We start from the raw sequence: 25956 nt of genomic DNA on the forward strand, positions 1-25956 counted from the left end.
CAAAGGTTAACAAGACTTTAATTTGTATGGATCAGAAAAGGTGTTGTGACTTTCTTTCCTAGTTTCAGAGCTAACTATACACTACAGTAGGCCTGATAGTTTTCCATTAAAACGAGGTGCCAGGTCTAACATCTTTCTACATTCCATTGTCAGATTGTATAATTACTGCCATAACTATTTACTAGTAAGAGCTTTCAAAGCAATTTTATTTAACTTAAAGTCTTAGAGCATAAGAACCCCATGAAACTACCATAAAGAAATGAAGCATTAATTTTACATGATACATCTGAAGCACTTGTAGTTACCTTGATATTTTGTTATAGAACTAGAATAAGGAAAATGAACTAATTTTTCACTCTTTTTTGAACTAAATCCTTTCTATGTTTCTATCCTGGTCAAGCCTTTAATTGTCTTTTTGGTCATTTTTTAAACAGGGATAAAAGGAATTTGCCATTTACACCGATTCTGGCATCAGTGAATCGCCTTATTCGTTATCACCTTGGTACTGTGGCAAAAGGTTCTTTCATTATCACGTTAGTCAAAATTCCACGAATGATCCTTATGTACATTCACAGTCAGCTCAAAGGAAAGGTAAAGAAAAATCTTTTCTGGACTTTCTGTGGGCACATTCCAGATCTCAGTTCTGCACGTAGCAAAATTCCCAATGATATTAAGTCCAAGTGTGAATGTTTTCTTCCATGTCCTTGCCAAGTGGAATCTAATTCGGTCCCCTTATCTCCCACTCTTGTACTCCGTATGCTCTGGCAAAATTTATCTAATCACAGGTTTCCCCAAATAGCCTGTGCTTCTGTTCCTCTGTGTGAATTCACACTTTCCTCCTTGGAACCCTCCTTCCTGTCCTTAGCTGCAGAAACAGCATGCATTTCTGCATAGCTTAGCTCAAATGCCCCCTCTTCCTAGAAACCTCCCCTGAGTCCTCTAATCTCCCAAGTGGCATCTTCTCTCTCTCCTCCATTCTCATGGCACTAGGATCTGTATCATTCTGACTCTAACCTTTGTTATGTTTAATGCTTTTAAGTTCCTTGTTGGTCTTATATACTTTATCTTATATGCAATAGGTACTAAGTAAATGTTGGATTGAACTGATTAAAAATAATTAAACATAAATAAATAAATAAATAATAGAAATAATTCAGCCATTACATTTTGAGGGAAAAAAGGGTGAGTGTGGCAGCTTTGAAGCATAGGTTGTGACTTTTCTTAATTTTTACTTTTCTAAACTTTATAATATTCTACATGGTATAGTTTGATTCTTTGGTCTTTAATTATTTTCATTATTCATTCTTTCCAGGAAAATGCTTGTGCTCGATGTGTGCTGAAATCTTGCATTTGTTGCCTTTGGTGTCTTGAAAAGTGCCTAAATTATTTAAATCAGGTAAAAGATTTTAAAAATACATCTAACACTCACTTTCAAAGATAGGTTCACTGTTTCTTCTTTCAAGATAAAGTTTTTGAGTTTAATTGAAAAAAATTTTTTTCTCATGGTGCTTTGATCAAGTATAACTATTTTAATCATATTCTTACTTTTAAACATAATATATATTCTTCTCAAAGCTTATTATTGCAGGAGACCCTAGTTCAATTCCTGGGTCGGGAAGATTCCCTAGAGAAGGGATAGGCTACCCACTCCAGTATTCTTGGGCTTCTCTGGTGGCTCAGCTGGTAAAGAATCCGCCTGCAATGTGGGAGACCTGGGTTTGAACCCTGGTTTAGGAAGATCCCCTGGAGAAGGGAATGGCTACCCACTCCAGTATTCTGGCCTGGAGAATTCTGTGGACTGTATAGTCCATGGGGTCACAGAGTCGGACACGATTGAGTGGAATTAATTGTAATACATGGATAAATTTCCTTATAGCGCATCTTTCAGGAAAATCATTTATCTTTTATCCCTTAATTCCAACCTTTTATCTTTGATTTTCCCTGAGAATCTGTCTACCCTAGCCATTGTTCTTTAATTCATTTAATGTTGTTTGAAAGCTTTAGTGAAATGTTGTTGTGACGCTTACTCCTTTTTTGCAACTGTCTACTATTGTTCAAAATTAACATGCTAGTATGCCATGGGGTTTTTTTGTTTTTGCTTTATCCAGCTGCTGAGGACTGTGGTACTGGCCTGGAAAATACTAGCAAAGAAAGTGCTATTTCTAGGGTCAAATGGAGGGATTGATACCTCCGGAGTAACACAGTTCACAGGGGAGTGGCGTGGTCCTCTGTCTTTCTGTATCTGAGCATGTAGAACTCTCACTGTGAAGCACTCTTTTCATCTTGAGTTGTTTTTCTTAACCACTTTTCTCCAGCCCCTAAAAATCAATTCTAATGTACTGATGCCCTTATCTAATAGACCAAAGATAAAAATGGACTTTCTCACCATTAACCTTTAAGTGATTGAAGAGTAGCATAGCACTGTCCGTTCACTCACATGTAGTCAGGAGGAGTCCTGTGGGGATGGTGTTGAGCATGCCTGGAGTCTGCTTTATTGGAGTTCTATGATTAATGTGAAGAAGTAGATTGCACATTTCATTAGCAAAATACATTCCTGTGGTTCATAATACTCTTCTTTGGATGTAAAGTATTTGGAAGGTCATTATTAAAATAATTAGCAACAGCCACAACATTCTGCAAAAGTATGTTTTTTAAAATTTGGTTTTGGAGCAAGTCATCGTCATCAAAAAAGTTGATGGATGCGGTAACGATAATCATCATTACATTTTGTATCCATCACGAAATAGCTTATATTCAGAGAGATGTGCTAACCTCAGCTGTCTGTTTTCGGTTCCCATAGGCACCTTTTGCTCTCACAGTTTCCAAAATGTGCAGAAAATAACTTCCTTCCAATGTCTGACTAGCTCCTATTGGTCTTTAATGATTCTTCCTGAGCACCACCCCCAAGAAACTTTCCCTCATTACCCCAACTCCTCCTTTGACATTGCACAATATCAGTTCATACCTCTGTGAAAACACTAGGAACACTGTATAGGAGTTGTCTGTTTACTTCATCTCCTCTTTTAGACTTTTGGCTCCTTAAAGACAGGATCTTATTTTTGTTTCTGCAGAGACTTCCATAGTGCCTAGTATACAATAGGTGGTCTTTATATGTTTTTTGAATGAATGATTAATCACCAAATATTTGGACTAAAAAAGATTAATAGAATGATATAAAACTGTAAGGATCTCAAAAAGGAGAAGTGCTGAAGGAAGGAAACAAATCACATGATATCAAGATGGAAACCAGTGAAAACATATATAAAGTTTTCAGCTCATTCCAAGCTAAACAGTAGTCAGCAATTTAGTCCTAATAGTCCTGTGATGTATATCCAAACTACAAGTTGGTGTTTCTTGCACAAGTTTTGTCCATTTTGCATCTTCAAGAGGTAGGCATGATGCTTGAAGATTCAAGGAAAGCATTGACATAGTAGCTAATCAATTATGGGAGTGAAGGTTTAGGGAGAGTGATTCTAAACTCATACTTGGAATATGAAGTATTCCATTGTGGAGACTGGTTACCATTGGAGCGTCATGTCTCTTGTTTTCATAGAAATGTTGAGATGAGGTCAGCATATTAAAAATACTAGAATACTTCTTGCCATGACAGATTAATTTTAAGCATAAGTACCAGTTGCCAGTGGAATTTTTTAACCCTTGTTCCTGTGAAATGTTTCAGAGCAGGATGGGCACCCATCTGTTTGAAGTACTTAACATGATGGGGATCATGGTGGTACTGAATCAGTGAGCTCCAGAGACTTTTCTAAAATTTGAGAAAGCAGGGTATAAGTATGATCTGCTAGTGTAAGAAGAGACACTTTAATACTATCACACGCAGTCGGCAGGTATAAGCTTAGTGCTCGGCTAGAGGTGTGAAGCCACAGTAGAAAGAGCCCAGATGTTGAAGATGTGTTTCCTTCCCTAGCAAGCTCAGTGAAACCTCTGAGTCTTAGTTTCCTTCTTCAGTAAGTGGAAAAAATATACTTGTCCTCATAGACTTTAGGTTAGGATGAAATATAATGCAGATAAATCAACTCTTAAAGTGTCTAGCTTTTGGTAGACACCTAGTAAGTGTTGTTATCACTCTCTCCCTACCCCATTTTATTTATTTATAAAGAACTCCCTGTGTCTTACTCTTAAGATAACAGCTGTGACAAAGAATTCAAAAGGGAGTTCTATAATGTGTCTCTTCTCTGACAGTAAATGTAATATAAAATACTGAAGAGTTTGGAAAACCAAAACAAGAAAAAAATATCACCCATGATCTCACTGTCTAACATAACACTTTTGTTACCAGCAAAATGACAACTCACTGCTTGACCTCTCAAAGGAAAGAATTCAATCAAAAGACATAGAACACTTTTAAGCAGCAGAAGTTTTCTTAAACAAAGTGAAAGTACACTCCCAGGAGAGAAAAGGAGAGTGGGCTGTGTGGAAACTAGAAACAGCCTTCCAGCTGGGATAGGGTTGGTTTTTCAAAGTAGTGGCAAGTCCCTCCTTGTGTCCTGCATCATTTGACACATTGATTGTCAGTTTTAGGTTATATAACTTTTCTTCTTGTGTCCAGGCACTTACCCACAAGCACCCAAGCAAAACCCGTGTGGGGTCGGGGCGCGGGTGGGGACCGGAACAAATACTGCAATACTAGTTTATTACAAATACAGAAGAATGAACCCCAGTTTATACTGTGTCACCTTTTAGGGTTTTAGGGCTTGGTGTGCCTGCGCCAACATGTGATGGAAGGTTTCATCTTATTTGGGCCTGCTAAGTCTGGAAATTTAACTCTCTTGACCACAATAAAGGGAGGATCTCTGGACATGTTCTGATCACCAGTGTCCAGGTCAGGGAGGGAAGGATGGCCCCATCCAGGATGGAGCAGGGGCCCACTTGTGTCTGACTAACTGCTTAACACTCCCATTCATATACTTAATAGTAGCTTTGAGAAAAAGTTTGCAGTATTTTACTTCAATTAGTGTCTGATAAGCTCTGAACCTCATATGTAAAGTAGGGCTAACAATAGTGTTTACAATGCCTGTTACCACGACTATGAAAAGAGTCTACAGCGCTCTGAGCACGGGCTTAGACAACAGTGAGTCTTCAGTGAGTGGAGAATCTTATTCTGTAATAATACCCACAGTTAATTTCTTTTATATTTTTATAATGTACAGCAATTTTTATTTTCTCTTGTCAAGTCTGTTTAACTTTTCCTTCATAGTTTCTTTCCTTCATGGTTTCTCTTTTGGCTTTTCTACTTAGAAAGGTTTTCCCTACTTGAATATCAAATAATTATTCTACCTTTTTTTTCTTGTAGTCCTTTAGAGGTTTCCCTTTTTTGAAAAAAACTTATCTGGGATTCAATCAGGTGTCCCAGGACCAATTAGTGATTAATCTATCCTTTCTTCTGTGGTGAAATGTCAATTTAATCATGTATTAAATTCTTATATATTGTACTTGAGTCTGTCTTTGGACTTTTTTCTATACCATTGATTTGTTTATTCTTCTACCAGTACTGAGTTTTTGCTTGGTTTGGTTTGAGTTTTTTTTTGTTTCTTTGTTTTTAATTTTTTATTGAAATATAGTTGATGTGCAGTATTATATGTTATATGCGTATAGTACAGGAATATTTATTATAGCTTCATTATATATCTCAAGTGTCCTGTGAGGCAACTCTCTTGCATTCTTATTTTTCAAAAACTTCTTGCATAATCACCTGTCTATTCTCTAAGGTTATCTTTAGAGTGTTCAATAGAGTGCAATGAAGTAATAATACTAATTACAATGCCAGGTGTCATTTGCTGACCATTTGTCATGTGCCGGGCACTGTGGCTCACATTTCACACGTAGAGTCTCCCATTCAGAGTTTGGTTTTTTGTAGTACTCTTTGGAAATGGTCAACAATGAGTCAGTTAATGTCACTTTACATCATTTTCCTCCTATATGCCAACATGCAACCTGAGATATCTCCCAGTTGGCCCAGTAATTAAGAATCTACTTTGCAGTGCAGAGGAGGTGGGTTGGATCCCAGGGGATTAAGACAGAGCAGCTAATCCTATGCACCACAACTAGAGACTCTGCATACAATGAAACGTCGGTGTGACACAGCAGAGATCCTGTACGCTGCAGCTAAGACCCGATACAGCCAAGATAAATAGATACATTTTTTTAAAAAAGAAAACTTGCAACTTGAGGTTAAAAGCCTTGAGTAGAACCGGACAACATAAACCCCTGCAGGGCCACTTGAGGTTCATTACATCCTTCATGTGACTGAGTGCATCAGCCAGGGTCCAGAGCGATAGGGAGCAGCGGAGAGTGGTCAGCTGCAGAGCTCGTGTTCCTTACAAAGAAGGCTGTCACCACCTAGCTCTCATACACCTTTGCCATGTGAGAATTTACAGACAGTTTCTAACTCTTCAGTTTTCTAAGAGAAGCCAGAATTCTGGACGTTTGCATTTTATCTCTTGCTATTCAAATGTTTACAACTAATAAAAAAAAGAATAACTCTGAGTGAGCCAGAGCAAACATTGTATGGCCTTTGGGCCACATAGCATCAGTTGTCTGCAGGCCACCAGTTGGTTGCCACTGCTATAGAGAATACAGAGGATAACAGAGAGGAGTGTTGACATGGAAGTAGGGTAGACCAGACTCATTTGCAGCATGATATGAAATTCCGTAGTCCCCAACTTTGTGCCAAACAGTGGAAAATACAGCTGGCTTCAAAAAAGAGCTTTATGAATGGATAAAGAAGATGTGGTGTGTTTGCATATATATATACACATACACACAGTGGAACATTTCTCAACTTTTATGAAATAATGCCATTTGAAGCAACATGGATGGATGTAGAGATCGTCATGATAAGTAAAGTAAGCCAGATGGAGGAAGGCAAATATATAATATTGTTTATATGTAGAATCTTAAGCAAATGTAAGTAAATATTTAAATGATACAAATGAACTTATATACAAATCAGAAATAGACCCACAGACATGGAAAACAAACATGGTTACCAAAGGGGAGAGAGGGAGAGAGAGAAATTGAAAGTTTGGGATTAACATATACACACTACAGTATATAAAATATGTAAACAACAAGGACCTATTGTATAGCACAGAGAACTATACTTGATATTTTGTAATAACCTAAAAGGGAAAAGAATCTGAAAAAGAATATATATATATATATATAAAAGAATATATATATATAAATATATACATACACACACATATATGTACACACATATATACACACACACACATATATGAATCACTTTGCTGTACATCTGAAACTAACACAGCATTGTAAATCAACTATACTTCAATTTAAATAAAAAGAGCTTTAGATTTTTAAAAATAGGCCATTAAATATATATAGCATAGATGCTAAGAGTTTTGCTGATAAACAGAGTGAACTGTGAACCGCTTTTTGTTTCTGCAGGTGCTTATCTTGATGTGACAGGAAAGTAATTGTACATCTAATGGAACAATATAAAATTCGCTTTAAGTAGAAAGATTTTTCCAACTAGAATCTATTTCTTTGGGGCATTGAATTACTCAGGTCTTGGTTTACTTGGACATTACTTGAAGATAGTATATTTAACATTGGAGGGTATCTGTTCTCCAGCTGATAAACCCTTAAGATTATAAAGCTTTTCTCTACATAGTATGAGTGGGAGTTATTTTTGAGCACCCACTTAAATCCCTGATAGTACACTAAGCACTTTATATATATTATTGCTTTCTCCAACTCTGTAAGGAAGGTGCATTTCCTCTCTTTTATACGTGAAAACATTGAGTCTGATACTTGTAGCAGATCACATGATCTAGAGGTGGAGGAAGTTTCAAATCTAAGTTTGCCTGGATCATGCCATGACTACACACTGCTTCCTACAGTTGATCCTTGAACAACAGCTTTAGATTGTGTGGGTCCATCAGAGATGAACTTCTCACCCTGGCAAGAGGGATTTAATCTAAAGGGAAGAGGAGTGCAGCAAATGATGGGGATGGGGAGGCATGTGCATTAGTCCAGGGAAGGGGCAGGGCTTTTTTGAGGGTGTGGGGTGCTACCCCCTTTTAATCTTGTTTTGGTCATTAATATATGGTATTGGCCACCAGTGGGTGTACTGTTTAATATGTGAATGTAGTAAAATCAACTTATGATAAAAAAGTTATGGGGGTCCACTTATATAGGAATTTTTAAAAATAAATACTGCATACTCTAGTACAACACAGTCCGCTGTGGATTGAATCCATGGTTGCAGGAACCATAGATAATAGAGACTATAAAGTTAGTCTTAAGTGGTTGGCAGAAAGTTCAGAGAACACTTATTAGCCACAAAGGACTCAGAATTTCTTAAGAACCCTGGCGTGAATCCTTTAGACTAAGAGGTGTAGAAGGAGAGGGAATTGACAACTGTGTGAAAGAGTTGGCACCCTGACCCCTGTGTTGTTCAAGGGTCAAATGTATACATGCTTTTGTACAATTTAAAGAAAAGTAATTGTTATAGAGAATATTCAAGCTTTCTGCTATAAATTGCTGAAAGCAGCCTTCTGCTGAAACTTTCCTGTTTTAAACTGAGACAAGTGGTAGTTTTTAGGCAGCCTATTTAAATTAAGATTTACAACATATTTTTAATTATGTCCCTTAAAAAGTTGGAGTGTTTAGAACCAAACTGAGTGAAATATATGGTATAGATTAGACTTTGTGCTGCTTCATCCCTCACTCAAAACGCAAAAGGGATCATTTTGATTACCTTTCCCTCTAACCTAGATGGCATGTTAAAAAATAGAGACATTACTTTGTCAGCAAATGTCCGTCTAGTCAAGGCTATGATTTTTCCAGTGGTCATGTATGGATATGAGAGTTGGACTATAAAGAAAGCTGAGCACTGAAGAATTGATGCTTTTGAACTGTGGTGTTGGAGAAGACTCTTGCGAGTCCCTTGGCCTGCAAGGAGATCCAACCAGTCCATCCTAAAGGAGATCAGTCCTGGGTGTTCATTGCAAGGACTGATATTGAAGCTGAAACTCCAATATTTTGGCCACCTGATGCGAAGAGCTGACTCATTGGAAAAGACCCTGATGCTGGGAAAGATTGAGGGTTGGAGGAGGAGACGACAGAGGATGAGATGGCTGGATGGCATCACCGACTTGATGGACATGAGTTTGAGTAAACTCCGGGAGTTGGTGATGGACAGGGAGGCCTGGCTTGCTGCGATTCATGGGGTTGCAAAGAGTCAGACACGACTGAGCGACTGAATTGAACTGAACAGAACTGATTCACATGTAGAGTTGTACTTATCTGGTCCCCTTTTCCTACCATTGCTATCTAGCTTGCCCTATTAAGTGGGTTATTATGTTAAGATTTTAAACTTTAAGAGAATTTCTAGGTCCTTAAATGAAGGAAAAAAAAGAAGGTGTGAAAGTATAGAACCTGTGCTCTGGGACATATGGCCAGGCAGGCCTGGGGACCAGTACTTTTTCACTATAACCTTTCACACAAAAGTACACACACCAGAGACCACTTGGGCTAATAGGCATCCTTTTGAAAAGATTTCTGGATGGTGATCATCTTTCATGTTGCTTCTGAGAATTGAGTCTTTTAGCCTGTGTCCTGACTGAGCAGATGTTGGGCACACGCTAAATGTTAATCATTGATGCCTCTCTGTGGGCAATTTAGCTCAATATCGGGAAGGCAGTCTGGGAAGAAGGTGAGTGGGCTCTAAAAACCTCAACTAAGTCATCAGCAAAAAGCTCAGAGAACGCTTATTAGCCACAAAGGACTCAGAATTTCTTGAGAACCCTGGTGTGAATCCTTTAGACTAAGAGATATGGAAGTAGAGGGAAATTTCAATGGCCTGCTATGATCTTTAGCACATTTTTCTTCCTAAAGAGATCATCTTGACCTTTGTGTATCACATGCAGCTCATCTTGCCTTGGGAGTAGGAAAAAGTTTATAAAATACCCACTTTTTTTCAGTTAGGTTGACTATAAAAGAGTTGCATAGATCTGTAGGAATATTGCCAAGAAGGCTGAATTTCTGTGAGCACATCCAACCCTGGAAACCAAGGAATGGAGAAAAGAAATCACTGCTGCCTCCTTTGATGTCTACAAATAGCCTTTTGCTTTAAAAGTAGATCAAATGGGTGGAGATGGTTGGAGGAGGGAGAAAAGCAGCAGCAGAGGAAGAAGAATAATTCTCAAGTAAAGTGAAGCTCTGAAAATTAATGACAGCAGCCAAAAAAAACTTTTGTTGTTTAGTTTGGGCACATTGGGCCTGCTCTTAGACTCAGCTAACCTGATGATAACAGAAGAGAGAGATTGGAGGTTTGTGGATCCTCTCGGTTCTGCCTCTCCTTTCAAGGAAAGTTATGTTCAAACTGGAAAGGGGAATACAACATAGTTAAGTATCGTTGGTCTTCATTTAAGGGGTGAGATTTAAGACAACACCCAGTTGTTTTAAATGGGTTATCCAGTATCCTTGATTCTAGGCATTATAATGATGCTTTTTTACATCAACATTCATTATATGTGTGTGTGTGTACATACATATATAGTATGTGTGTAGTTAATGTGGTAGGGTATTTTACCCCTATCGACTTACTGGAGAAGACCCTGATACTGGGAAAGATTGATGGTAGGAGAAGAAGGGGATGACAGAGGACGAGACAGTTGGATGGGATCACCGACTCAATGGACATGAGTTTGAACAAGCTCCAGGAAATCGTGAAGGAGAGGGAAGCCTGGTGTGCTGCAGTCCATGGGGTCACCAAAGAGTCGGCCACAACTGAACGAATGAACAACAGCACAATATGTTACTATCTCATGCTCACAGCTCTTACCTCAAAAGCTAATATATACAATATTTTAAGGAAATCACACTATTAAGTTGTCGTGGTAGCACTCATCTGCTGCTTGCCTACTTTATGCTGTCATTGGCCAGGGCTTCCTATCAGTTAAAAGACAGCAGGCACCAAAAGAGTTAATTACCTAACTGCAGTGGTTCACATTTCCTAATCTTCTGTAAAACTTCTTTTGAAACATTCTGCCAATAGCCTCATGACATCAAAATAAACTAACTGTACTTTTGATCTTATGTAACAGTAACTCGGCTAAAAAATGATACAGAACTTTCCAATCTTGATCTATTCTCAAGGAACCCAGAGTAGCTCCCAGTTCTCACTGGTTCCTTACTCACGTAAAAAAAGAATAACAATAAAAAAAAAACAAACCCAAAACAATACAAATAAAAACAACCAAACAAGCCCCATGAAAAATTTATTTTAGGACAGAGTTTTCAAACTACTGCCTGTGGGCTGAATATGTACTTCAGTACATAAGTTTCATTGGAACACAGCTATGTTCATTTATTTACAAACTGCTTTGACTGTTTTTATGTTATGATGGCAGAACTCAGCAATTGTGGCAGAGACTATATGGTCCACAAAGCCAAAAATATTCCCTATCTGGTCTTTTACCAAAAAACTTTTTTTACCCCTCCTCTAGAGCAACATTAAGAATCAACACCAACCTCACTTACAGTCTAGAGAACCCACCTTCTCAGCCTTTTTGAAACATAAACCACATTTCCAGTTTCAGTTCAGTTCAGTCGCTCAGTCGTGTCCAACTCTTTGTGACCCCCTTGACTGCAGTACACCAGGCTTCCCTGTCCATCACCAACTCCCAGAGCTTACTCAAACTCATGTCTATCGAGTCGGTGATGCCATCCAACCTCTGTTGTCCCCTTCTCCTCCTACCTTCAGTCTTCCCCAACATCAGGGTCTTCTCCAATAAGTCGGCTCTTCACATCAGGTGGCCAAAGTATTGGAGTTTCCAACCTCTGTTGTCCCCTTCTCCTCCTACCTTCAGTCTTCCCCAACATCAGGGTCTTCTCCAATAAGTCGGCTCTTCACATCAGGTGGCCAAAGTATTGGAGTTTCAGCCTCAGCATCAGTCCCTCTGATGAATATTCAGGGTTGATTTCCTTTAGGATGGGCTGGTTTGATCTCCTTGCAGTCCAAGGGACTCTCAAGAGTCTTCAACACCACAATTCAAACCATCAATTCTTTGGTGCTCAGCTTGCTTTATAGTCCAACTCTCATCCTTAATGACTACTGGAAAAACCATAGCTTTGACTAGATAGACCTTTGTTGACAAAGTAATGTTTCTGCTTTTCAATGTACTGTCTAGGTTGGTCATAGCTTTTCTTCCAAAGAGCAAGCGTCTAAATTTCATGGCTATAGTCACCATCTGCAGTGATTTTGGAGCCCAAAAAAATAGTCTGTCACTTTTGTCATTGTTTCCCCATCTATTTGCCATGAAGTGATGGCACTGGATGCCATGATCTTAGTTTTTGAATGTTGAATTTTAAGCCAGTTTTACACTCTCCTCTTTCACCTTCATCCAGAGGCTCTTTAGTTCCTCTTCACTTTCTGCCAAAGGGTGGTGTCATTTGCATGCCTGAAATTATTGCCATTTCTCCCAGCAGCCTTGATTCCAGCTCATGCTTCATCCAACCCAGCATTTCTCATGATGTACTCTGCATGTAAATTAAATAAGCAGGGTGACAATATACAGCCTTGATGTACTCTTTTCCAATTTGTAACTAGTCCATTGTTCCGTGTCTGGTTCTGACTGTTGCTTCTTGACCTACATACACGTTTCTCAGGAAGTAGGTAAGATGGTCTATTATTCCCATGTCTTTAAGAATTTTCCATAGATTGTTGTGATGCACACAGTCAAAGGCCATAGCCTAGTCAATGAAGCAGAAGTAGATGTTTTTCTGGAATTCTCTTCCTTTTTCTATGATCCAACAGTTGTTGGCAATTTGATCTCTGGTTCCTCTGCCTTTTCTAAATCCCGCTTGAACATTTGGAAGTTCTCAGTTCACATACTGTTGAAGCCTAGCTGGGAAAATTTTCAGCATTACTTTGCTAGCATGTGAAATGAGTGCGGTTGTGCGGTACTTTGAACATTCTTTGGCATTGCCTTTCTTTGGGATTGGGATGAAAACTGACCTTTTCCAGTCCTGCGGCTGCTGTGGAGATTTCCAGATTTGTTGACATATTGAGTGCAGCACTTAACAGCATCGTCTTTGAGGATTTGAAATAGATCAACTGAAATTCCATCACCTCCACCAGCTTTGTTTGTGGTGATGCTTCCTAAGGCCCACTTGACTTTGCACTCCAAAATGTCTGGTTCTAGATGAAGGATCACACCATTGTGGTTTTCTGAGCCATTAAGATCTTTTTTTTGTATAGTTCTTCTGTGTATTCTTGCCACCTCTTCTTAATATCTTCTGCTTCTGTTATGTCCATACCATTTCTGTCCTTTATTGAGCCCATCTTTGCATGAAATGTTCCCTTGGCATCTCTAATTTTCTTGAAGAGATCTCTAGTTTTTCCCATCCCATTGCTTTCCTCTATTTCTTTGCACTGATCACTGAGGTAGGCTTTCTTATTTCTCCTTGCTATTCTTTAGAACTCTGCATTCAGATGGGTATATCTTTCCTTTTCTCCTTTGCCCTTTGCTTCTCTTCTTTTCTCAGCTATTTGTAAGGCCTCCTCAGACAACGACTTTGCCTTCTTGCATTTTTTCTTTGGGGATGGTTTTGATCACCTCCTGAACAGTATTAGGAACCTCTGTCCATAGTTCTTCAGGTACTCTCTGTATCAGATCTAATCCTTTGAATCTATTTGTCACTTCCACTGTGTAATCATAACAGATTTGATTTAGGTCATACCTGAATGGCCTGGTGGTTTTCCCTACTTTCTTCAATATAAGTCTGAATTTTGCAATAAGGAGTTGATGATCTGAGTCATGCTCCCAGTCTTGTTTTTGCTGACTGTATAGAGCTTCATCTTCATCTGCAGAGAATAGAATCCATCTGATTTCAGTATTGTCCAACTGGTGATGTCCATGTTGTCTCATGTGTTGTTGGAAGAGGGTGTTTGCTATGACCAGTGCATTCTCTCGGCAAAACTCTGTTAGCCTTTGCCCTGCTTCATTCTGTACTCCAAGGCCAAACTTGCCTATTACTTCAGGTATATCTTGACTTCTACTTTTGCATTCCAGTCCGCTGTGATGAAAAGGACATCTTTTTTTGGTGTTAGTTCTAGAAGACCTTGTAGGTCTTCATAGAACCATTCAACTTTATCTTCTTTGGCATTAGTGATTAGGGCACAGACTTGGATTACTGTGATTTTGAATGGTTTGCCTTGGAAGCGAACCAAGTTCATTCTGTCATTTTTGAGATTGCACCCAGGTACTGCATTTTGAACTCTATTGTTGACTGAGGGCTACTACATACAAGTTATGCCAATTTGTATGAAGACATTTCCTTTATTAAGATCATACTGTGTTTCTAAAAGAGCACTGTTATTTTCTGCTGTTCCAATACTGAATAAAGTTTATGAACCACAAATAGTGAACTACTCAGTACAGTACTCTCTCTTTGGCCCTGAAAAGTTCTGCATTTTTAACCAATGAAATTAATCATATAATGGCAAATTAAATTTTTGATGACTCCAACCTCATCTTCTTATCCAGTTCGTAATATCTAACAAGCGTACAACTGGAACACTCATAAATTAAAGACTCTTCTGATCTCAGTGTTTAAAACTTTACAGACAACACAGTATAAAGTATGCCTTTGTGTTCTGCGTTTTTCCTGCAACTTCATATTTTGGACTCACCAACAATTTCTTAAGTCAGCACTAAACCAAAAATTGCTCAGGACTGTAAGTTTTCATTACAAAGTCCATATACTTTCCCTTCTTAAGACTCAAACATATTTCATGTTATGTTACTTATTCACATTTTCCAGAAAGTGTCAGTGCTATTCTAGAATGTAATGGAAGAAAGAAGAAAAAAAAAAAAAATCAGAGTGACTATTAGTCAAAGAAAACATGGGGAGACAAGAAGCAGGTACAATTGGATAAAATATGTCAGCTGGGGACTCACTACTACAGGAGACAGAAAACCAGTCCAGTCTAGCCCCCAAAAGAGCAAGAGAGAAGGGGGTCGGAGTGGGAAGAAGGGGAGAGATTCTTAGCTATTTATTAGCTTCTGTAACTGAAAAGTACAGAATCTGGTTGGTCCCTAACCATGTAAACATTGTCACCAAGTGTTGGCAAGACAAGCATGGTCATTTGTATCCTCACATCTTGCATCCAGGTACATGAGAGAGCTCCTCTGTCAGGAGCACCTACAGAAGAGAAAGAAAACTTCTTTTTTTCCCAGAAGCCCAGGGGAACATCTTTTACTTTCACTGACTCCGATTCATTTATGTACCAATTCCTGAAGCAGTCACTGTGGGTAAAACATGTTGATTGACTTACATCCATCAGAGCTTACCCCCAGAGCTGGAGGTAGTGTCAACCTCGCTCAGACTCCAAGAGAATGAGAAAGCATTGTTTCCTCAAAGGGGATTTGATGTTCTGCCCCAGAGGGAGGGGTATAAAATCAGCAAGAAAGAGCTGTCTACTGCAAGAACTGTGAGAAGTTACATCACAGAAGAAAGTGCCAAGGAGGAGGAAATAGATGTTCCCGATATAACAGCACAGCAATCTGGTGCCTTTATACGTGTGTGTAGCTTTTAAAGCATCACTGAAATGCCTAGTGACGAACCCAAAGTATCTAGGAAAGGTTACATTATGGTTTGATTTACTAAGACGGGGAAGAAGGTAATGGATGTTGGAAAGGTTTATGTGTGTTTTAATAAATGTCAATGTTTTTAAAGGATCGAAACTAGGCCATCCGAGTTCTCTTTACCATATCAGATTGGTTTTTTTTTAAATGTCTTATGTTTCCTTGTGCTTAATCTAAATCTGTACCTCACCAAAGCCATGGGTTTAACTGTGAAATATTTTTGCAAGCTATGCTTTAACTATCCTTGGTTTAAATTGTAAAGATAACATTTACTGATAAAAAATTGTTTTTGCTTTTGTCCAGAATGCATACACAGCCACAGCTATCAACAGCACCAATTTCTGCACCTCAGCAAAGGATGCCTTTGTCATTCTCGTGGAGAATGCTTTGCGAGTAGCTGCCATCAACACGGTGGGGGATTTCATGTTATTCCTAGGCAAGGTAATAAAACCAAGTGTATTATCTGAGACATACAGTAAATTTTCACATATGCAATAGTTGCTCTTCAATTTAAAACACATATGTAGCCCACCAAAAACCTAAAAGTCACATAATATAAAGCCAGCACTTACAGAGCCCTTAATATATATCAGGCATTTTTTTAAGTACTTTACATGTATTACGCTCATTTAATCTTCATTAACAAATTTATAATGGAAGTTCTATTATTAATTATTAACTTCATGATACACATGAGGGATCAGAGACAAGCACAGGTAAGTAATTTGCCCATGATTATCCTGACATATTTTGAAATAAGAAACAGTCCATGTGGTGGTTAGGACCATTGCATCTGAAGCCTGCCTGCCTGGATGAAAATCCTGGTCTCACTAGCTGTGTGACCTAAGGCAGGGTACATAGCCACTCTGTGCCTGTTTGTCCATCTGTGAAACTGATGTCATAATAGTGCCAAACCCCTAGAGTTGTGAGGGTTAGGCTAATTAACATCTTTAGAGTGCCTAAGATAGTGCCTGAGACATTGTAGGTTCTTGATGAATATTAATGGTCATCGTTAACTATATATAAATCCCTTAAAATAGAACTGTTGGGGAATGAGAGTGAACTGTCCTCAAATATCTTTTTATTCTATGCTATTAAAATCTGAAAAATATTAGATAACATTATAATTGGGGTTCATTGTATCTATATTTCAAACTGTAAAATACTCAGAAAATTTAAGATACTACCATGATAACCTGATAACTTATTTTTATATTACCTCCCATGTTTTTCATAGGCTTATATTTCTATGCATAGAAATATACATAGGCTTATATTTCTTTTTTATATTTTATATTTATATTTATTCTTCATAGGCTTCTATTTCTATAGGATAACAGTTCTACTATACATACCTATTTGTTCTGCCTTTTCACTTCATATTCTATTATGTATTTTTTCACATTGCTTTGATAACCTTAATAATTTCATCATTATCATAATGGTCACTGTTCCATCAAATGCTATTCTCTTACTGTTGAGCACTTTTTACTCTAGCTGCTGTGCTTTTAAAGGAAAAGCACATATTTCCTTTGCAAAGGAAAAGGGAAAAAGTATTTGATGTTGAAAGGCATTGATTAGCACTATGTAAGTTTTTTAATTGGAATATAATTGTTTTACAATGCTGTATTGGTTTCTGCTATAAAACAGTGTGAATCAGCTATAGGTATACATATATCCCCTCCCTCGGGAGCCTCGCTCCCACGCCTAACCCTCATCCCATAGCACTGTGTAGTTTTAAGTTCTCAGGCAGCAGTCATCTAAGAAGAATTATATAACTGTGCAGATAGTTATTTTAAAAATTTGTAATTAAACATATATTATGACTCCTGGATTTTTGTCATGTTTTTACAATTTACTATAGTAAGAATGAAATGAGTTAATTCTTATTAAGGACTAAATACAGGTCTGACCCTGTTACTAACCATTATTGTTATTTATGTGCTATATGAATAACTCAGGGAGACCCCAGATTTTTGGTTTATTTTTTACATACTTATAATTGACCCCTAGTACCTAAAAGGTAACTTAAAAGCATATATATATTTATATATATATAAATATACAGAGCAATTAAAAAGTTTTTGACACTTACTTGGTACCAGGTACTGAGGGCAGTGCTTTATGTGAAGTGTTACATTTGATCCCCCCACCCTCCACCCCATAAGGAGAGCTACTATTATCTTCATTTCACAGCAAAGGAAACCAAAGTTTAGAGAGCTAAGTAGGTTGTCCAAATTTAGAAAACTCAAATGTGGCAGAGCTGGAGTTCAGATTCAGATCTGTCTGACTTCAAAGTTTTTAATCACTGTGAGCTATAATTGCCTTAACTGACAAAAATTTTGTCCCTGGGCCTTTTTTTTTTCCCTGAAGCCTTTTGATTCAGTGATTCTGATGATGGTAAACTACTAGCTACTGCTAAGTCACTTCAGTCGTATCCGACTCTGTGAGACCCGAGACAGCAGCCCACCAGGCTCCCCGTCCCTGGGATTCTCCAGGCAAGAACACTGGAGTGGGTTGCCATTTCCTTCTCCAATGCATGAAGGTGAAAAGCGAAAGTGAAGTCGCTCAGTCGTGTCTGACTCAGCGACCCCATGGACTGCAGCCTACCAGGCTCCTCCATCCATGGGATTTTCCAGGCAAGAGTCCTGGAGTGGGGTGCCATTGCCTTCTCCAAACTACTAGAAATAATTCTAAATACAGCATTATTTATAATAGTGACCAAATGTAAGCAGTCTACTGCCTAACAATAAAAGTTGGAAGTAATAATCTGCAGACTATTTGCCTATTAAACCTTTTTTTTTGTTTTTCATTTTTTTGGCCATGCCATGCAATCTTTAAGATCTTAGTTCTCTGGCCAGGGATTGAACCTGCGCCCTCCACAGTGAAAGCACTGTGGTTTTAACCACTGGACCATCAGGGAATCCCCTAAATTATGTTTTTTTATTAAGAGTTTATAATATGATTGTGTATAATATGGTAAGTGGAAAGCTGAGTAAAACTACTAGACTATCACAGAACTGTTTAAAAATGTGCATAAGAAAAAAATGAAAGTTAGTGTCTCAAGATGTTAATAATGGTTGCTTTCAGGTACTGAAAATATGAATGATTCCAAACCCCTCCTCCCACTTTACCATGATAAAGTTTTGTGCATTTTTTTATAATGGAAAAATATATACATGATAAAATGCAGTGTTTTAAAATTGGCTTTGAGTTTTTCAGAAACCTGTCTTCCAAGAAGAAGACAGGCTTTTTTTCTTAGGTTTTTTCCTTACGTTTCTCATAACCTTTTAGTCATTAAAGAAGTGTTTATAGAGTACCTACTAGTAATGTACCAGGGGCTTTTCTGGATGCTGGTTATAATACTAGTCAATAAAGCAAATTTAAAATCTGGTAGAAAAGACAGTTTTGTATCCCTTTTTCCACTTCATATTATGAGCATTTCTCATTCTATTAAAAATGTCTTAAATGTGATTTTACAATTGTATCATTTATTTAATAAAGCCTTTGTTTTGTTTTTTACTATTGAACTTTCCTCATATTTTTTACTATTATAAAGTGTACTATAGTGAAACTTTTGTATACCAGTTCTTGCCCACAGTAATACTTATGTTCTAAAGCCAGAATTATAGAAGTGGAATTAATGAGTTCAAGTACATAATAGGATTTTTGATATGTATTTCCAAGTTGCTTTCCAGCAAAGTATAATTTTGAATAATATATCTAACATTATTTACAAAGAGACCTAAAACCATGAAAGATAAACAGTTTTTAAACTGACAAATCAAAAAAAGGAAAAAGATAAGAGGAAAAAAAAAAACTTTTGGGTTTCTAATGTACTAAAATGAATTTCTTGTTTTCCTTTTTCTTTTTTTGGTTGTTTTCCTTTTTCAAAAATATACTTCTGATCACAAAATACAATAAATCTTTTAAAGAGTTTCTTTTGTTACAGTTAATGAAATTAACTGAAATGAATGAAATTAATAACTACTAGTATGCAGAAATAGTTTTTGGTCAGATAGTTCAACTAGATAGATCATAATAAACATAAAAGTGTTAGGAACAAATTATTAGTGCATTCAACAACTTGGATGAATCTTGAGGGAATTATGCTGAGTAAAAAATGCCAATCCCAGAAGATTAAGTCTTGTATGATTCCATTTATACAACTTTCTTAAAATGACATTATAAAAATGGAGACTATATATGTGGTTGCCCAGTTAGTGATGGGGTGAAGGGAAGTAAGGATAGCTATAAAAAAATTAAAATGAAGGAGGCTTGTGATGATGGGTATGTTCGTTATCTTTACTGTACCGGTGTCAAAATCTAGGTTGTGACTTTGTATTCACTACTGTCAGTATAATTTTGCAAAGTGTTATCATTGAAGGGAACTGGGTAAAGGGTACATGGGGTTCGTTCTGTGTTACTTTTCTACTATCTCACATTAATCCATAATTATTTCAAAATTTAAAATTTAATTTTCAGAACCTTGATTTTAGAAAGAAAACAAAAAATAGTGTCATGGATTTTGTTTCTATGAGGCCCCAATGATTTTATGGAATGGAAAATTAGATTTAGACGAGACCCTAGCTCCTCTAGTTTAGTGGCTTATGACCTATGACTGCTGGCCTATAGGGTCCTCAAAGGTTAAGAATAAAGATGTAGAAGCTGTATTTCAACATTTTAAAGTCGAATAGATATTGCATATTTATACCAAGAAAACTATACCCCAAAAATCCCTCAAATCTTAAGTTTCTTTGCTTCAGTATGAAATTATTTTATATCTATTTGATAATACTTTTTGTGACACTACTTATATGTCCTAGTTGACAGTTTAATCTGAGTTCATTCAATTAAAAAATGAAAATTAAATTATTACTTATAGATGCTATTTTATTGGTAAACAAAATCTTTCAAAACATGGGTTTCATGGGAGAAAAGGCATCATAAATCCAAGATTGATGACCGAAAAAAGGAAGAAACTAAGATTGCCAGTCACTATGTAAAATGCTTTCAGAATGCTTATTTTAACAATTACGGGGTGTATGTCATATTGTATCTCCTTTAAAGATGGATAAATAGGTTCAGAAAGGTTAAATGAACTTGCTTAGTCACAAAACTAAAAAGTACTAACTCAGATTCAATCTTACATCTTTCTGACTCCAAAACTAGCATCCTTTCTTCCTGCTTCTCACATTCTACCCTGATTTGCTGAGAACTTATCCTTTATTATAAGATTGTCTAAACTTTTAAAATTACATATCCTATTAAAAATTTTGAGCACACTTCCCCAATATATTTATTTATTTATGATATATGTATAGCTTTTAATAAAAAATAAATTTTTAGCATATGAGAAATATATGTAGAAGTCCCAAGTGATTCTCTTGAACACTCCCTTGGCTATGCGTACTCACCATGGAGGACACCCACCAGGTATATAGAGCCATACTCCTTGTAGGCTGTGGACTTTCTAAGACTCACTGGGGGTACTTTTAAAATTAATATTGCAGACTTCATCTTAAATCCAACCAATAAGACTCTCTGGGGGCAAGGCTTGAGAATCTGCATTTTATTCACAAACTCCCCAAGTGATTCCTAGCCCATCTGATAATTTGATAACCACTAATGTATCCTCTGCTTGAATGGATGCATGATGTCCTTTCATTATACTAGGGAGTAGTTATTACATTTCTTCGACTTTTTAAGCTAAATATCACTGATTTTCATAGTTGTTTCTCATGTTACAGTATTCTACCTTAACAGCTTTTGTCTCAACATCCGCTTTGTCTGAGCCACATCTTCTGCCTATTATTGACTTTAACATTGAAATGTGGTTTAACTTTTAGTGGCATAGAGAGAGCATAAAGCAGCTCAGTTCTCCCATCAGGTAGACGTAAAAACATTGAAGAAGAGGGTAAGAAATAACTCACTCTAAAATTGAAACCAAAAAAAAACTGAAACCAGAGGAGTGAAAGAAAACGGGCCTAATTAGCTGTTTGTGGACATTACCCCAGAAATAACTCATCATGAGAGAAGATTCATAGATGTATTGCCACAAAAATGATGGGAGGGGAGCGGACCCAGCTTTGCCCCCTAAAATCATCTGAGAGAGGGAACAATTTGTTGCCTAACCAGTATATCCTCTGATGCATTATAATTCCTGGTTAAGATAATGGTGACTGAGAGATGCTTTGGTGTTGACAGACAGTAGGGGAAAGACAAAAGAATTCCCAGTCTCTTGGCTTCAACCCCGGGCAAGGAAAGGCTGCTGCGGTTCTTGAGGACTCTTTTTCTTTGTTATTTACAGCTTGATGCTAGGCCAGGTAAAGGGCTGGGCAAGAGTGCCGCTAGGATTCAGTGTCCCTATTACTGTGATGTGTCAGTATCCAAGTATTTGCTGAATGTTTATCTGGAAAGAGCAATGGTGTTGTCATCACAAGACTATTTTTTGAGTGGTATCTGCTCTTTATTCTACTCTGTGGCCTTGGGCAGGCCGGCTAGGCTCTCTACCAATGTTTCCCAATCTATAATACAAGGGTGATAATATTCGCTATAAGCCATTCATAGGGTTATTGAAAAACTGAAATAAAATATATTAAACAGACCACAGAAAATTTAAAGTGCTGCATGTGTGGTGATGAAGCATCAGAGTAGGTGGTTCTTGACAGTGAGCAAATGGCTATTTCTTTTTATTTTTACAGCATAAATGTGTTTGGCAACCTCTTTCTTCACAAATAGTCCAAATCAACACTTCATAGCAAATTGTCTTAAACATACCACATGTTCTATGGGAAATAAAATATGAGACAAAGAGAAAGCTCTCAGAGATGTTAGGTTGCAGCATTATTTATATCTGAAAACAATGTCTCCAAATGTAGGAGAATGGTTAAACAAATTTTAAACCACCCACAGAATGAAAATAGTGTAGCTGAATATGTACTTAAGAAGCATGTATTATATATAAATATTAATGAAGAGCTTTTAATGATTTGTTTATATAATACCATTTCATATATGTAAAAATGCTTAGAAAAAAATACACAGCAATACCCTGCAATGTCAGTAGTTTTCTTCTGCGTGCTAAGAGTGTGTATAATTCTTTTTTCCAAGATAGGTATACATTTCTCTTAGAGATTGCCACAGGTGCTAAAGGGAGTCTTAGGGAACAAGCATACCACTTGGAAAACTTGATTATTTTTATTGTCAACATGGATGATGTTTTATGTTACTTGATACACACATATATGCGTATCTATGGATTGCACTTTCTAAGTTGAGGTGGCATGAATTCATACAGCCATCATTTCTGAAGAGTAAAGAGGATTGTAAGTCTGCAGATGATGAAGAAATAGAGGTTTTCTGCAGGAGGTTATTAAGTATGGCCTCTGTTTTCCCAATTTCAGGTGCTGATTGTCTGCAGCACGGGTCTGGCTGGGGTCATGCTGCTCAACTACCAACAAGATTACACAGTGTGGGTGCTGCCTCTGATCATCGTCTGCCTCTTTGCTTTCCTGGTCGCCCATTGCTTCCTGTCCATTTATGAAATGGTAGTGGATGTTTTATTCTTGTGTTTTGCCATTGATACAAAATACAATGATGGGAGCCCAGGCAGAGAATTTTATATGGATAAAGTACTGATGGTAAGTACTTCAAATGCCCTCTACTGCTTTAAGGATCAAAAATACTAATATAAATGTTGTAGAACATTCTCTATGTTTAATTCCCATTATATGCAACTGAGTAATTCAGAATTAATCTGTAGCACTCATGAATGAGGCTAGTCTTGGGGAAGTCAGGGAATAAGACCCATTTGGCATGAATGAGACCATTTGAATCCACCTAGCTAGATCAGTATCCCACTGAGAGTCCTGAGTTCACATGGTTCCACACTGCTCTCCTCGTCTCTGCCGTTAGATGAACTTGAATAGGCGTTTTTAGCCCTTGAGACTGCAATGTTGGACCACTCACGTTCTAAGTGCCTTTCCTGAATCAGGATTCAAAGATGAAAAGTTTTATTTCCCAGGTTGTAGTGCCTACCTGTATTTCTCCATCCACCATTTTTCTAAATATTATTGCTGTCAACCTGTTAAAACTCATTATCCTATGTATGCCAAGCCAAATTGAAGATGTTTTGTAATGAATACAGATTATCAGACCCATGACTGGTAAATTGTATTGTTTTCCATTAGTCAAGATCCAAACCTTTACAAAGATAACATATTCTTTGTAGTTACATAGCCTCTACAGCTTCCCTATATTAGAACCTCAATTAACTGTTTTAAAAAATTGGGAAACCATATTAAAATGATTTAAATACTAGGATCTGTGTTAAATGCTACCAAATTAAAGATGCTTTTTAATAATACTTTGCTATTAATCTGTGAAATAGTCCTATCTCAAGAATGAATAGTATTGAGGATTAAATATTAGACACTGAGATAGCAAAACATCTTCCAATAATATGGTTTATCCAGTTAAATCTAAAATAAATTTATTAATAAAAAGCTAGATTTTTTTCAATCTCAAAAATTCCAAATGATTCAACTGACCTATTTGGTACTCACTATCTCTGTTACTAAGAACATCACCAGCTACATTTTGGACATTTTCATAACCTCAATTATAATCCTAACTGATTATTCTCATCATTGAACTTGACTTAAGAGCACTGCATCTCTCTTGTGATTAAGGCATTTAGAAGGAGGGATTTGTTTTGTTCTTTAAGTCACTGATGAAAAACAGAGTGAAAAATATAGCTTTTCTCATTTTAGTTTTGTCTGTAAGAATGATGAGGATATTGAATAAGGAAGTGCTCCATAAACTTTGACAGGATAGAAATGTTTCCTTTAGGGCATAATCCCATTTTAACTGCTTCTGACCAGCTGTTTCTGGTTGTTACTCCCTGTCTTCCTGCTTTATGGAATAATTTCAAGGCCATATAGGCAATTTTTTTAAGTAGCTTATTTATGCCTTGGTAAAAATAGTATACTATACTTAGTAGTGTGAATGTTTTTTTTTTACCTCCTAGGGTTATTTTAAAGAGGGGGCTTAATGGAATAAAATGTTCTTGTTTCATTTATTTAGCCTTGATATGGAAAAAGGTAAAATAACAAATAAAACAATATTCTAAGGGTAAGAAAATAGTCTTTTCTAAAAAACAAGAGTTATTTTCTCTTCCAGATAACTAAACATCTCTTTGAGTCTAAGTAAGATTGTCACGAGGAATGGTGGGCAAAAAGATTTTATATCAACAGCTTGCAGTCCATACCCTCAAACTGAGCCATTCTTGTGTATGGTACCAAACATTATTTATTCCTGGTTTTTTTAAGGCCATCCATTTACCATTATTGAGTCAAACATGTCAATATTCTCTAGAAATCATCTACCATCTAAAGTCTGAAAGGACCTAAGAATTTATGTAATCTGGTCCCTGTTTTTCAGGAGTTTGTGGAAAACAGTAGGAAAGCAATGAAGGAAGCTGGTAAGGGAGGCGTTGCTGATGCCAGAGAGCTAAAACCGATGGTAGGTGGTGATGAGGAGGCAGCTGCCCTCCGGGAGTTTCACTTTCTCTTCCTCCCTCTCTCTCTCTTCACTGACTGTGCTTGCTCAGGAGAAGCTCTTGTGATCTGTATCACGCAGGACATTCTGCTCTTTCTGTTTGTGTGTTTACCCATCACTTGGATGGCAGAATTCTTGTCACAACTGAGACCGCCTTCTCTCCAAGTAAGCTGAAAGGAACAGTGTTCATGGCGGGGGTAGGGGATCTCTCTGTCCCTGAGGTGAACTTGACAGTTTCCATTTTTTTGTGTGTTTAGCTATCAGAGTTTAGTTTTCATGGGACTGAACATTTGGTTGTCTGCACTTGAACTGACAGTTTAATACTTATCATTTTAGAAGTGATGATAGCAATTCCTTTCAACTTGCTGAAATTCATATTTCTCCCCTTTTTAATATTGGTTTGTTTATGTTGCTGTCTTCTCCCCCTTGCTGACTTTTTCTTCTGTTGCCTGGACTGTACTTTCTCTGTTTCTTAAGAGATTTTTCAGTAGCAAACAAGGCTATTTCCATCCACACCCACATTCCCACTCAGTAAGACAATCTGGTCTTCTCCAGCCTCAGCTTAATTGTGAGAAAGATAAATTATCTCTGGTCAGTGATATATATAACCACCCTCTTTTCATTTGAAAGAAGCAACTTAAAGTTAACCAGTGGAAGAGAATCCTGAGTAGCTTTTCCCGCACATATTCTTACCACTGCATAATGACAGATGTCTTTAGCTATATTGGTCTAATTACTGCTTGTATTACAA

General features: G+C 37.2%; 1 protein-coding gene across 3 annotated transcripts in view; it reads left to right on the forward strand.

The window, feature by feature from the left end:
- Positions 1 to 25956, forward strand: part of SLC44A1 (solute carrier family 44 member 1) — a 219827-nt gene that overhangs the window by 141676 nt on the left and 52195 nt on the right. For 2 of the 3 annotated variants that reach the window (XM_065946996.1, XM_065946995.1), the window contains exons 11-15: positions 435 to 591; positions 1313 to 1396; positions 15948 to 16085; positions 23051 to 23287; positions 25089 to 25169. In XM_065946996.1, the coding sequence (XP_065803068.1) occupies positions 435 to 591; positions 1313 to 1396; positions 15948 to 16085; positions 23051 to 23287; positions 25089 to 25169 (697 nt within the window). Of the gene's footprint in view, positions 1 to 434; positions 592 to 1312; positions 1397 to 15947; positions 16086 to 23050; positions 23288 to 25088; positions 25380 to 25956 lie in introns of those variants that run through there. The other variant, XM_065946994.1, reaches the window with a different exon arrangement.

Source organism: Muntiacus reevesi, chromosome 10, assembly GCF_963930625.1.
Source record: "Muntiacus reevesi chromosome 10, mMunRee1.1, whole genome shotgun sequence".
Lineage (NCBI taxonomy): Eukaryota > Metazoa > Chordata > Mammalia > Artiodactyla > Cervidae > Muntiacus > Muntiacus reevesi.